Genomic DNA, 15,828 nt, shown 5'->3' with positions numbered 1-15,828 from the left:
CTCCCCTCCCTGCTCGGACTTCCTTTTATTTTTTCACCCACAAAGCACATTGTATACTGTGTACAGTTTCTCTATTTACCTTCTCCTTTCTCTGCCTGTGTCCCTCTCTCTCACTTTTTCAGAGTTCGATGAATAATTATATTTGTCTTAACATGTCTCCGGCTTTGATATACCAATTTATTAACATTTAAATAGATTAAAGTAAAACTATACTGAACCCCATCATTTTTTTTTTTTTGTAAGGTTGGTCTAATATAGTCTGACAAGACCACAGTGTTTAAAACCCTGAAGTCTGTATGCATCTAAATAATAATCTAATAATAATAATAATCTGGGAACAACATTGCTGATCTTGGAATCAATCTGACATTTAGATCAAAAGAGATTAATTTAGACCCTCAAATCGGATTGCTGAAAAAAGGCTACAAAATCTGCCTCAAAAAGTGCACGTTAGCTCACCCAACCATCAGATGTTTCGTACAAATAGTCCCATCTTGTTTCGTGACGGATGAACATCAGCTCACCCAGCACCCAACCTCACAATAAACATCCTATCAGTATCACTGGAAACTGGTTTCATTTTCTACATGTGGATGTCACTATATGATCCAGGTAGCAGCTATGGACAGACACCATGATGTGATGGCTGTTCAGCACTGGTGCAAGCTGCGCCCTCTTCCTCTGAGTTTACATGTTTGCTGGGCAGCTGTGGGACGTAGGAAATCTTGTTGGTGCCATTGGATTTGTGTTATATTTGGTCAAAGAGAATTGAATGGAGCTCTCAAGGATATAAAAACATTAACAATCAAAATAGCCAAACTGCCTTGAGTACAGATGGAACTTTATAACTCCAAACTCAAAAGAACATTTTCTCCTCTCCAACTCAACTCAACTCACTAAGATGACTCAGTACGAACCTGTGTATCTCCTTAGATTTTTTTCACCTCTCTCACACTCTCTCTTACACACTCAGACTCACTTAAACAAACAGCACATGACGGTGGAGCCTTCTGCGCACATCCCTCACACTCACGCTCGTTTGGCATGCAGCATCTCAATGAGCAGGTTGTTGCAGGGCACCTCTCCGCTCAGATGCATGTAGCACAGGTAGTCCTCGGCCTGCGTGCTGAGGGAGCGCAGCTCTGGCAGCCGCATCACCAGCTGGCTGAACTTCTCCTGGAACTGAGGGTAGGTGGACAGGGTGTACTCCAGCAGAGCCGCATTCACCTGCTCCTGGACGCCCTCCACAAATGCCTGGTTCTCCAGCAGCTTCACATCTGCACACACACGATGATACATAAAACATCTTTAATATTTTTATTCGATCTCTTAAGGCAGCCATAAAATCCCTGATAGTATACAACATATAGCTATCATGAATAGAAGATTCATTGAGGGAGATGTTAAATAAGATAATTTTCCAGGACTTAAAGGTAATTAAGGGGAGATAAATATTGTTATGTATGTATTGTGCATTTTAATGGGATTTTAAGCTTCATGATATAAAATATAAAGCAGGACAAGAAGATTCATCTGGTTTTATTTTGCTTTTCCAGTAACCTGCTGTAATACATATTTGGAATTCACATTTTATATTGAATTTAGAGTTTGGCCCATATAAAGAACATAATTCATCCCATAAACTGAAAATCAAGCCTTTTAATAATGTGATTTTGTTGAAATATATAAAAATGTAACCTTATTTGAATGACAACTAGTTAGTGCCAATATTGAGTTTGCCATTTTGATTCAGAGAAATTCCTTTAATTTGTTCCAGTGTGTTAGTATTACACTTACTATATATATTAAAAGGCTATTTCAGAATAACAGAGAGAAGAAACCAATCAGTTTGATAAAAAACACTCATTTATGTTAGCTACTGGGTTGCATATATACAGTATATAGATAGAGCTTGTATATATATATATATATATAAGCTGTATCTATACTTTGTGGAGTGTGGGTGGCTGTGTGTTAGTGTTCGTGTTTCTGTGTACGTATGAGACAATAGCCAAGCCCTTGGGTGGACCGGCATTCAGCATCAGCTGAGCCCATCCTGGAGAATCCTTTCAGACAGTAATTAAATGTTTTGAATCAATGTTCTGAATCATCTTTTCAAACTGCTTAAGGGCAATTAAATTACCCCCAACAGACCTGACTCTGAAGATGAGGGAGAGCGAGAGGGAGAGCGAGAGCGAGAGCGAGAGCGCAAGCAAAGGAGCTGCCGGCAAAGACAGCAAATATTTTCTGCCTATGACAAGTGCTCTCACCATTCAAAAGCTCTTTGTTCCCCGCTTTGCCAGCGCTAAACAGCAAACACTTCTGGGAATCTGGGCAAGCCGCATCTATGCTCTCTCCATCTGCACAAGCCGCTACATGAATGTTGGTCCTACCATCGAATGATAGAGCCATCCATTACGCTTCTTTTGAATGCCATTAGTGGACAATGGTGGAGGATGTCTTTGTTAATATTGGCTTTTGTCAACCCTAGAAATTTAATTAAGTGAATTTATTGGAGGGAGAAAGGCCAGTTTGGAAAATACTATATAGATAAATAGGTACTGCAGATAAGCTGCAGCGGTGACAGATTTTCATTAAAATGTCACTGTTGCTATTCAAATAGAGCCAAGAGACAGCATCAATATGTCAGCGCCACAAACATGATTGATTTTTGCATCAAAACTGGCTATTCTTCTGCAAGTACACAATCTACACGTTACACATGTATAACCTCAGGACTTTCAAAACACATTTTGTTTTGATTCAAGGATGAATCAGTCTCAATAAATATTGGAAAATCTGTACGTGAAATATTAATTATGTTTAGCCTATTTGAATGTTGTTAGTCTGACAACCCTGATTTCATCTTATAATGAGATAGATATAAGATGACAACATGCCTCTTCATCCCATCCCAGTGATGGATTACAAACATGAGGGTGACTCACTGGGGTTGAACAGGAGGAGGAATTTCAGGCAGGCGATCTCTCTGCGGTCAACCTGCAGCACCCGCAACCTCGCCGCCAGCTCCTGACCTCTCTGCACCAAACCGGACAGAGTGACCTCAGCTTGGGACAGGATGGATGACAGCTCCACCTGCAAACACGGGCTACTGGTTATTTTCTAAGCCCCTTAGTCATGAGACTTAAGTGCAAGGACTCTTTTTAAGTGAAGCGTGTGAAAAGTTGATCCCCATTTGCAGGGTTTTTGTGATGTTTTCTTTCCTTCTGTATTTTAATCAAACAGAAGAAAACAGAGTTTGTCCCTCAACATCAGTGGAACAACATAGAGAATAAGGTGTGTTCAAAAACATGAGCTGAGCCACCTACTGTGGTAACAATAATTGCAAAATGATCTGTACTCCTTCACTTCACAACTAAACTGCTCACATTCATATTAACAGTCATAGAGGAAAGTCATGAATATACTCCAACATTAAGCATGTGGCTATTCTGTGTTCTAAACACAGAAAAACAACACCAAATCAATATTGTTTAAATTCATTTTCAATTACTGAATAAATGTTATAATTCAGACAGACAACAAATGATGATTGCTAATATTTTTCACCCTCAGCCCCACATTCCATCCACCCTCTTTTCAATATGTGCTGTGTGGTCATTTAGAAATGTGCAACATAGAGGTGATGATATTTTATTACACCAGGATTGTTAAGATTCATTTCATGTCAGGTGATCATGTGCTTCAGTGTTGCATATTCCCACACTAATTAATTAAATTAGCAAAAACAAGCAAATGCAGTTTGTGGAGCTCTCAGAGCTGACTGGTACACATCGTTGTGTCAATTAGGTCATCAGCAAAATCTCCTTGAAGTAACCATTCAATGATACCTTATATAACTTTAAATTATGACAAACATCACATGATTAAATGATACTCCAGGAAAAAAAATAGTTTCCAGCCCATTTTATCAGCTCTTTAGAGGCAGCCACAGCTCAAGACCCACATTCTGATATATGGTGTTTTATCATGTGGTACTGAGCAGGTGTTGGTCAAATGTTTTTCCTTTCATCTGTTTCATTACACATCTACATGTCGTCTTTAACCGGACAAATTTAAAGATATTTTGCACTGTAAATATGGATCAGTGGCCTTTTTATAAAATATATAAAAAATATCAGCACTGCTAAACCTGCTCCTTTGATAGATCAAACAAAGACAAGAGACACTGGGACTGCAGTCAGAAGATTTGGAAACAAGCCCTTCTTTTGATTCAGCTGAGGTGTTAGTGAATGAAGCAGACTGTGCATTGTGTTGAGGGGAAGTTGTAGGTGGGAGTTGTTACCTCCTGGCCGGTCACCAGCAGGATACTGTCTTCCTTTCCATGTTGCACTTGTCTGAAAATGTGATCCAGGACCAGAAGTTCCGACCAGCAGTTATGGAGCAGCTTCATTTGATCTCCCACCTTCGGACAGACAGACAGACGGATGAAGAGGCAGATGAACGAAGAGAGCAGAGACAAAGACATCTTCTTCTTATGGCAGGTCAACAATCTGAGGTTAATCCTGTTCATACATTCACATCTCATGGCTTTTTTCTTTTCCTTCTCTTTGTTGACGTTACACTGAAAATCCTGATCGATAGACTTTCAGAAATGTAAATAGTTGGGATTATTCATCTTTTAATGTCTCTCACAGATTCTACACTCACCTTGGATGGAGGAAATCAATAACCTCCTTTTCAAATGTATTTTCTACCATTTTGTGTTGTTGTACAACATATAAAATGGTCTATGGAAGCCTCTGACTTTTCCTTCTTCACTGTGTAAATTTTAAAATGGTGTATGCTGCCTTGCAGACAAATCTCACTAAATTATGTGACAAAAACAGAGATGAAAAAAAGAGAAGAGAAATGAGATGATGCTTGGTGGTATGTGTATGTCAGTATGTGTGTTTCTTCTGTGAATGTGTCCTATGTTGTGTATTTATGAGCATCGTCTGAGACCTGTTCACCTCTCCCTAACCTTCCATCTGCTCCGCTCTGGGGGATGGACGTGCAATATTGTCTACACAGTGAAGGACACAGCAGTCAGTAATTTTCCAGCCGCAGCTGCTAATAGGCCCAAACACACATTCGTCTGACACGGAGCTGACAGAATTACTGTCTATGTGAATTAAACTATATATCAGTGGATGAGGGGAGGGTCCAATCTTGTTGGCCACAAACCCATCTGAACTGCTGCAGTGGTGGGGTCCTGGCTGTACAATGATAAAGGAAGGGGTTAAGGAAGTAAGAGGTCTCAGCGACCTCCTGCGCTTCCTCTTCGGGAGGAGTTGTACACTGAGCTGCAGCCAAAAAATCAGGGGAAAAGGGCTTTATTTTATTCTCAGTGTTACTGCCTGCCCCAAGGACTGGGTTACACTGATATACAGTATCAGGTTATAAAGCTGTCATACGTAATGTTTTAGCTGTGAGAGCCACATTGTATCTCACAGGCATGAAGTACAAATCTCCAGGATTGTCACAGAAAATAAAAAGCATACATCCTCAGCTATGTGTGAAACATCGGGTTATGCCATGTTCATGAAATCTTTTTTCAGGAGTTGTTTAGAGCACAGTGCAGATCATGAGCACCTTGTTTGAAAATGTACAGTGTTTTTTCTTTCAGCTTTTCCCTGTTAAGTGAACAAATATGACTATAGACCACATTTGACCCTTCAAACACCATTAATCCTTTGATTTGTATTTCTTTTTTATTACATTATCAATAAATACTGAATAACTGGACCCTATATAGATACTGAACCATGAATTGCCCGTCATAGAAAAAAGTGTGTGTGTGAATGGGTGAATGGCAATAGCCTGTACTGTAAAGATTAGAAAAGTGTGTTTTACGGCCATTTCAGATTTTTGAGAAAACGTTGGGTCACAAAACAACAGCAGTTTTATCCGTTTTATGTTGAAGATAACAAACACAGCTAGTTTAATCTTATGTAGAGAGAATCACTAAGATTTCAAAACCTCCATATGCCCTGTGCTTGGCCCTATTCGACCAGCTTACTGTGCTTGGTGCTTTGCTTAAAGTGGGTAAATATGACATCGAGATGAACTGCAGATGTTCACATTATGGTTCCTTTGAAGGCTGTTACTGACAGTTCAAATCCACCATCTCCCTGGTGGTTAGTGAAAGTAATCTTGAGCAGGAGAGGCTAATGGTGTTACGGCCTTTTCAAATCAGCAGTCAGGCAGTCAATGATTGGCAATGCCAGCTCTGGCACAAATATATATTGGCATCACACTATCAAACCGTAACGTAGCAACCCTGACTACAACACCAGGAAGAGCAATATAAATCCAACATGTCTGGATTCAGCCTGCTTTGAGAGGGATGACAGTGTCGGACACACACTCCTCAAGTCTGCCCATTCATTCTATTTTGCTGAATTAAGAGTTGAGGCTACATGTGTCGTTGAATGTGTTCTGCAGTGGTGTGACAGTGTTTAGACAATGCAAGTGTCTTCTGTGTTGTCAGTGGGAATCATGTCGAGTGTGCTGCAGTGCAGCTGTGAAGAAGCAGTGGACACAATGTTCAGTAAGTAGCAGCAGATACTGTACAGCAACACTATTGGCAAATGAAAAAGCTGCATTTCCACTTACTTTGGAAACATATAGACTGAACATAAACTTAAACCTGTGCTGCACCTCATCAACAAACCTGCTGCTGTTAACAGCAGTCACAATATGAGAATGTTACTGGAAAAAGATTAAATCTAATGTTGGAAAAATAAGTTTAATATTTAAAAAGATTGAATATACAATATCCCTCACTGACGTTTGTTATGTGACACAGAGACACAGAGGGAATATATGAATATTTGATAATATTAATATTTAGTGTCTTAAAAGGTCTTGTCTTTCTGAAAATGGCTTCCTCAAATTTCAAGTATTGTGTATATAACTTTGTTGCTCAGAGTAAATCTTTATTGCATTCAATTTTTGAGCAGAACTCTTTGAAATCTTCCTGGACATGTTACTGTGTCACTACACTGGCTCCAGTAGCAGCACATTCATGATGATCAGTATGTGCACGTCCTCAGCAACAATGTAGACGAGCGCAGCACAGAGCTGCAGTGGAGAGCTGACATTCCCCCGTTATCGCCTACATGGAATGTAATAATCCAGCCCAGGGAAACAGCTCTTTCTGCCGGAGGCTATCTTGGCAAAAAATGCTCAGCTTTATTCTCACTGTCCATGCTGGTCGTCCACTGAACGTAAAACTGCTCTGACTGTCAACAGAAACACATCAGATGAATTAAGCATGAAGCTCTGAGAAGTGTTAAAGTGCAGATGTGAACATTTTTCACATTTTGCTCCTTTCCTGCCTCTGTTTTCCATTTATTTTATAGAATTCATTATTTATGTAAATCAAAAGATCTCTTTTTTTTAAATATGCTGATGTTGCTGATATACCATAACATTTTTAGAACACTATCTCTTCATGATTTATAGATATTTATTTTCTGGCCCCTACAAATGACAACTACCTTCTCTCAAGCTAATACGTAATTTTACATTCACCTATGTTTCCGTCTTTACTTTTAATTACATCACATAATTCACAATGCACAGGGAAATTGTCAGTCCGTCCGAACTGAAACTACAGTTTTAAATGTTTACAGAGAGTAGAGAGACAGAGAGACACACATTCTTATTTCTAATCATTTCTTATTTCTTATTTTTTAAATTCTAATTAAATTATATTTACAGTAGCCTACTAATACAAACAGGAAATAGCAAGATGGGGAAACTTTTGAAATTAATGTCTCTGCTCTTCCTAAAATTACTTCATTTAGGCTATCCACTTCTGCAAAACAATGTCACAGCAGCTGCACTATGGTTCAACATCATGAGGAGGAAGCAAAGGATGATGGTCTTAATTTAATATAGGAAAAGTTTGTAGCTACTTGAATTCAGCTGTTGAAATCTTCTCAGAAAAGACACAGGAAATGAAAGGTGAATTCTTGTCTTGTGCCTATGACATAATAAAAGACCTCAACAACCATGAAGGAAATAGTGTTTATAATATTTTCTCTCCAAGCAAATATCTTAATTGTACAGGGTATAAAAAAAACAGTGATGTCACTGATTATCCTAATTACCACTACACATGCATGTGTTGAAGGGACACACTGGGACTACGTATGAATGAGACTCAGATTAGAGTTCCACGCTCCCACTCATGAATCCTGCAAATATAGTGCGACAAAAGGCGGAAAACATGACTGAATATGTGAGCAAGTCTGCAGTGTGCAACACAAATGTGAAACAGGTATCCCATTGCGCAGTGCTGCAGGCGTTTCTGACAGAAAATGTTAATTAAAGTAAATTTGAATCTGCATATTTTAGGGAGGATTCAATTGTAATATGTTAAGACATTTTCGTGTCTACTCCACGGTGATGACATGTGAGCAGCATCTGTGCTTCTCTCCTTTATCAGTTATGGAAAGAAACGTTGTTGTTAGTCTGAGAGGATACAACAAATCACACCTTCAACACAATGTGGTCTTTGTTTCTGAGACGAGGATGGCATAAAAGAATCAAATCCTTCCTGATGTTCTCAACCATCATATTTAGTCCTTTTCATACGACATATTTCCATTTGCATCTCTACTGATATGAATCAAGAATCTGAAAAATCCATCTCTCACGTTTCTATATAACATGTACCTTGAACAACCAACCTGTGTTATATACTGTATTTTGAATGACCTCATACTGTTGCCATCATCTGTTAGCAGCCCTAAACATGGCTGAATGCATGCACGTATGCATGTGTGTAGTGCCTTTTTACAGGAAGCCATGCTGCTGTCTATGCAAAGACGCAGCTGCTTTTGGGGCAAGCAAAGAATATAATCAGAGAGAAACTAGACAAAGACCCAGCTCTGTTCATCCAGCTCTGCTTACTTCTACTTGGCTTAGGTGATTTCAAGCACAACAGACACCTCTTGTGTTAATAGTCCTGGCAAAATATGGTTAAAATGAGTTCATGTAAATGGTTCACTTAGTGACCAGGGGACTGTTTCACATATGAATGACAGGAGCAGACGTGCTTCATCTGTTTATATTAAATTTAAATACAGTGTATTACATCTGATCAAAAAACAGGCCAACGGCCTCAACCCAACTTCTGTTGCTACAGGCAGATTATAGATATCATATCATCATTTATAGCAGAATTTGTTCCTCACAGTTGTGTACCAAGCATGATTTGCCAGAAAAGAATTCTGATCCTACATTTTGCATTTTTACTTTGATCAGTGGGTGTATTCAGCCATACAGCAAAACAGTTAACCGCAACAACAGTATTGATTTCTACAGCATGACACGTCAAGTTTGACTGTGACAGCAAATGATATACATGTTTGTGTTACAGTGTGTTATAGTGTGTGTTATAGCAGCTCACAAAGACAATCAGTGCTGGAGATGATGGACTGGGACACTGATGTAATTATCCTCAGAGGTGTGTGTGTGTGTGTGTGTGTGTGTGTGTGTGTGTGTGTGTGTGTGTGTGTGTGTGTGTGTGTGTGTGTGTGTGTGTGTGTGTGGAGTTTTTGGTGTAGTCCGATCATCTAAATGCATGACATGACAAAAAGACTCCAGCGTCATGATTAGATCACACATCAAGCTACAGTTGACCAGAAATAAAATATAAATAAATAGATCAAAACAGAGGAGAAGGTTCTTTTTTAATATTAGTGTTAAACATTATTGTTTGTGCGTATGCGTTAATATGGAAAACCAGAGCAAAAAACCTTGATAAAGCACACGTAAAGATGCAATGTAAGTGAATAATGTGTAACAGTAATTTCATGAAGCTCTTGCTTCTGTCCCTGCAGAGCAAAATCACCCAAGCATGTTTTACACATGTTTTAGTTGAAATCTTGTATACTCATACATTCCATGCTTTTTTTTACCCGTGTGATCTCCAGTCATTATACAATGAGGCATGAAGCCCCTCTTGCAAAGAACTGAAGTGTATTTTCACAACGTATAAAAATCCACTGTTGCCTAACGTGGGTTTCAGGCAGTGCATTGTGGTTGTATGAGTCAAATTTGGATGTATTTGAGGTTTTTTATACTGAAAATGAATATAAGGCTGTGAACTCTATTGCCTCAGATCTAAAACAAGCCAGCTGATCGTAAAACACCCTTTTCCCTCTGATTTCTTAGAGCAAAGCAAATGTTATGCAACTGCGTTCCTATTTTTTTTAGTAACACATTGCATTGTTAGACAAAAAGGGACAAATAGAAAATAGGAAAACTGCAAAAAGAAAGAGAAGAGTAATGTGACATGTCCTTGCTAACGCTTGTAATTATCAATGGGTTTTACTTTTTAGATGCATCTGCACTAGCAAACCGATCCTCTCTTCAAAAACTGCTGTAAATGATCATCAACATATCTTAGCTGTTCCTAAATATCATCACATGTTTTAGTTATGCTAGATTCATCAATGATAATATGAAGGGTTTTTCCATATGTTTAAACGACAGGGCCATTGTGAGAAGGGTTCTGTACTGAAAGTGGACTCTTGTGGCTTCTAGTCTTTCTGATTGTCAAATTTAAGTTTATATTTATATTACTAAAAACAGAGACATACATTAGAGTTTTCCCACTAACCTCAGCTTTGATACAGACATTAGGAAAGTTCATAAAGGTAGGAAATATAATGTGGCATTCATGGATTGTGAGCTCTTGTTTTCTGATTTCTCATTTTTTGAAATGTGAAGTTTATAACTGAAAATCTGAGGCATTGATGGAGGAAATGGAAAAAATTACAAATTAAAAACAGAAAGAAAAAAATCAAAATACCAATGTTTTTGCTTTTGTATATGGAACATTTCATTTGTGGTATTTGTAGTATTTATCATACCTCTTTTTGTGAAATACAGCATAGAGTTAGAATTCAGATAGAGATTTTAGACTGTCCTGTTCAAAGGCTGGAGTTTAACATAAAATGAAATCTGGAGTGCAGCTGTAAAATGTGACCTTTGAACTGTTCAGAGTAGACATGCCTGTGTGAACATGAGGACGGGCCAGAGAGCTTGGTACTCACCCTGAGCTCCTTGAAGAAGATGCAGCTTCGAGCCCACTCCACTATGGAGAAGAGAGTCTGGTCTGCCATGCGACACATTAGACTGAAGGTGCTGGGCTTGTCCAGCCGGCCCCGGCCACTCTGCTCCTGCTGCAGATGAGCCACAATCTTATTCTGCACCACCAGTTCATCTGGATCACAGCGCAGCAGCTCCAGCACCAGCGGTGGCAGGCTGGGCGGCTGTGGCGAGGCTGAGGGGTACATGTCTGGGTAGGGGTATCCTGTCAGAGACTCAGGTGAGCTGGTGTAGTCAGGACACTCAGCTTTAATTGCCCTGCCAGGGAAGGCTGTGTACTGGTACTGGCTAGTGATTGGCATGTGGGACTGCATGGCCATGCCTAAGGATGGGGGTCCATAGAGGTTGGCCTCGTAGTCTGTCGGGGTGATAGAGCTTGGGGTGGAGGGGAGCAAATTTTTGGAAATGGTGGGCAGCGTGTGCAGGGTGCCGGTGAAGCCATAGTCAGTCTGCAGCGGAGAGGCTGGTGGAGGAGCTGCGCTCTCCAGCTTGAACCCATTGGATCGTATCAAAGCCTTCTTCTGTTGCTTCAAGGCCCTGTCTCTCTTGTACATGGGGCCAAATTTATTCCTCCCCCCACGCATGCGGTCTGCTCGCACCGCTGTCATACAAGGGACAAGAGGCAAAAAACAGATTTACTATTAAAACACCAACTCTACTGAGTTCTGCTGCACTGTCATCCCAATAAACTGAACTCAGACTCTGTGCTCATAGACCATGAGCTGCATTTCAGCAGCAACTATTCATACAGAGTAAATAACAGACATGTTGGTCATTTTTGCTTCCCTTTTTAGGGCTGAGAAGAATCCCCAGAGTCTGTGCAGCTCCACTCCTTCTTGTAGCCTAAATAGAGCTTTTGATTTAAAACAGGGGAGTCTCCGGGGTTTTATCAGTAAGTCAAGAATGTGTCCTTTTTCTGCTACGGAAGCAGGTGCTTTCCTGCATTGCTGTCTGGGAATTAATCTCATCCCATGTGCATATGAAACAAGAGAGCCACCAGCACCAAAAAAAATATTTATAGGTGTTTTCTTCAGAAAAAATGATGAACTTGTAAACATTTAAATAGGAACAGCTAGTTTGTGGAATTATTATTAGAATTATACCATACAAACTGCAATAATGAATGTGTAACAATTTTAAGTCTCTAGATGTTCCCCTCCCAAGTAATAACTCACTGACCCACGAGTAAATGTCGTCTGCAGATCGGATCCATTTAAATTTGGGCTGTGCACAGTGACGTTTACCTTCTAGCCGCATCCCGACGTTGAGGCATTTCTGGAAGCGACAGAAAGGACATCTCTTCCTCTGGGTCTTGTCTATTTTACACTCTTGGTTTTCCGCACATGTGTACCTCTTGTTATTCTGCACCGTCCTCTTAAAGAAGCCCTGAAACACGCACCACACATGGAGTTTTTAATCATCCAAACTTGTGTCTTTAAAATAAAACGACATTATTTAATCCGCTGAGGATAAAGGCTTTAGGTCTATATCTGAGGCTACATATTATCATATATTAATTCATATACACATCAGGGTATAACAGTGTTTGATATTTTGGGACATGAGAAATAGAAATAAAAAGCTTTAGTCTATTGTTTGAATGTTTTTTGTGTGTTTTTCTGCATCTTTACCTTGCAGCTCTCACAGGTGAGCAGACCGTAGTGGTATCCAGACACTTTGTCTCCACACACAGGACACAGCTCTTCAAGGTCATCATCATATGTGTATTCCATAACCTTCAAAGTCACACCTTCACACCCAAACACACACACACACACACACACACACACACACACACACACAGGACAAGTTAGCGCACTGTTGAAACATCCACATTTTCTCTCGATGATTAATAACAGAAAATAAAAGCGTATCCTCCTTTATTTTTACAATAGTCTAGTTAGAATAAGACGATTTGATTTAATGGTTTTTCAGATGTCTGGCACTTTGAAACACGTTATATTTCTTAAATTAAAAAAAAAAACATAATATTTTTATTCAAATTAGCCTATGTTTGTTGTTGTTATCCCTGTGAAATAAATAATATTGTTCTTGTTAATCAGCATGGCCGAATTGTTGTTCCTTCACATTTAAAGAAATTTAATCTTACATTTATAGAACTATAAGGCTATAAGAACACAATTTATTTGAAACTACCCCAATTATTTAATGAAAATTAATTTTGTGCGCATTTTGAGCTGAATAATAGGTATGTATATTATACACGATAGCCTACTGGTTATTTTAGAATAGATATTGTTCTTTATTCTTTATTAAAGCTCTTTTGCCAAAAATTCATTTTTAAGACATGAATTCCAATTTATCGAACAGTCAATTTATTGAATAGTTGAACAGATCAACAAATGATCTGTGTTGATATAAAAAACGGTCGTTAACGAATGTCGGAAATACTGAGACATGATTTAACAGGATACCTAATTACCTACATGAGTTTATATATATCCTATATATATATAAATAGTTGTTTTCCTCGCTTTTTACAGTTATAATGACTGTTGTGATTTAGCGCTATATATGTACGTATTATTTTATAAATAACCGAAATGTGAATTTTAAGACCCCGCTCTCCATGCACTTTCTTTTCACTGTGAATTTATGACATAATAATATACGGTACAAATCTGTGAATTTTAATGAATCCACCCCATCCACCCCACACATGACTTTTATTTCCCACTGTGTGTGTTTTGTATTCGAGGTTGAAATCCTCTACCTGCCAGGGGACATGAGGAAGCTTCATCCCTGAGTTCACAGTGTAACTCATCACAGGCTGTAGCGCTCGGCCCGTTAGACGGAGCGGTGAAACACTGCTCGGCCGCCGTGAGGAATCGAACAGCCGGTTACTCTGCGGCCGTTGAGCCGCCACGTTGGGACAGAAGCAGTCGCAGTGACGAACGGGGACGATGTGAGGAATCAGCGCGAGACGTGGAGGCCATGAAACCGACGTGTCACGCGCCCGGTGAAGCGGTCCAGAGGACACGCGGACAGTCGGAGGATGTACGAGAGTTGCCGCGCGACGTTTGTATGAAACAAATCAAATGATTATAAGTTATTTTGTTGTTTTGTTATTATTATTATTATTATTATTATTATTATTATTATTATTATTATTATTATTATTATTATTGTACGATCGTTGTTTGACATGCCCAAATCATCAACACATTAAAATAGGTCGTTATATCAGACTATTAGTTTTCTAAAGATTATATTGTCGACAGAATTTTAACGCTATAAATTGAATAACTTAGCAACTAATTATTACAAAGGCCTATTTTATTCTTTTGTATTCTTTGTTTTTTTTCTAAATGTTTACTTAATTTCACAATTGTTGGTCTCGTGTTATTTTAGTTTTTAAAGAGACCAACTTGTATTTTTTTTAATTTCCATTGTCGTTCAATAAAAGGGGAAGCACAAATTTATCGGTTTTGCCAAAAATAAAAACATTGCTGTATTTGCCTGTCAGACAACGTATCGTGTATCTTAATGAGACAACAGGCTGTGGATCTGTGACGCTGAGGATTGACTTTGTGCAGGTTTAGTTCCACAGAGCATTTAAACATGTACCTGCAGGCTGTAATGCAGACACAGACTGATGACCGAGGAGAGACTTACCGTGAGCCTTGTCTCCCAACATCTGAACCGCAGCCAGTCAGTGGTGATTGTCTGATGAGTACAAGCTGATGGAGGAGTAGCTGCAGCCTCACATTGGCTGCTGAGCAGAGCAAAATCAAAAAGGACACAAATCCGGATGGACACGGTCTATTTTAACACTGCTTTAAGAACCAGTGAGGCCACAACTGCAGCTCGGAGTGAAACTCCTTCTGTCCGCTCGCTCTTTACTGTGCATCCCTTATCAGTAAAGTTCGGCTAGCGAGCTGCTATTGGTGGACCCGGAGTCACGTGACGGACGCTCGCTGCCTCCCCAGTGAAAATGCCTGGACAGAGGAGCAGAGCGGTGCTGATGAGGAGTCACACCTTCTACACACACTCAGGAACCGGCTCGATCAGCTCGATTTGTTCAAGCCCGTTTAGCAAAAAGCCTGCGAAAGAGCAGCTTTCACAGCTGTAGTTACAGAGAATATGTTCATACTTTTGTTATTCAATTACATATGTTCTGAAATTTACTTTTGATGAGACTTTGGAGAGGGAACTTTTGAATACACACGCGACCTAACAGATTATAAAACACTCAAGTTCTCAAAATCTCTATTCTGACATGATTACTGTTGTATGGTTACATCAACAATACTAATACTACCGATAATAATAATAATAATAATAATAATAATAATAATAATAATAATAATAATAATAATAATAACAATAATATTAATAATAATAATAATGTGGCACTATTAGTATTTAGTATATTAGTATATGTTATAATGAGTTGTATTTATTAGTGCATTTATTAGGTTTATATTAGACTAATTAGGTATTTGCCATTTCATCAGCTTTCATTTCTATATAGCTTTAGCAGAGTAATCGTACAGATTTACTGATTGTTAAGTTTATTTTTAAACCGGCTTGTTATTCATTGTTGGCTGTTTCATTCTGGATATTTCTATATTTATCTCCACATATACATGCATGCACAGTTGTTCCAACCCATGTTGGCATTAATATCAATTGACTCTGTTCGGGCATTTTGCTTGGTAAGCACTGTGAGACGTC

General features: G+C 39.0%; 1 protein-coding gene across 1 annotated transcript; it reads right to left on the bottom strand.

The window, feature by feature from the left end:
• Positions 1-777: 777 nt before the first annotated feature.
• LOC118115636 (nuclear receptor subfamily 5 group A member 2) lies at positions 778-14,961 on the bottom strand. The gene is made up of 7 exons (XM_035166934.1): positions 14,767-14,961; positions 12,762-12,880; positions 12,375-12,516; positions 11,076-11,731; positions 4,307-4,426; positions 2,949-3,096; positions 778-1,277 (listed from the first exon to the last, which is right to left on the bottom strand). The coding sequence occupies exons 1-7, from the start codon at positions 14,786-14,788 to the stop codon at positions 1,030-1,032; spliced, it is 1,455 nt and encodes a 484-aa protein (XP_035022825.1). The 5' UTR covers positions 14,789-14,961; the 3' UTR covers positions 778-1,029.
• Positions 14,962-15,828: the final 867 nt, after the last annotated feature.

The sequence above is a fragment of the Hippoglossus stenolepis genome, chromosome 9 (assembly GCF_022539355.2).
Source record: "Hippoglossus stenolepis isolate QCI-W04-F060 chromosome 9, HSTE1.2, whole genome shotgun sequence".
In the NCBI taxonomy this organism is placed as follows: domain Eukaryota; kingdom Metazoa; phylum Chordata; class Actinopteri; order Pleuronectiformes; family Pleuronectidae; genus Hippoglossus; species Hippoglossus stenolepis.
Note: the sequence above shows the minus strand (reverse complement) of the source record. Positions and strands in the feature narration are given on the sequence as shown.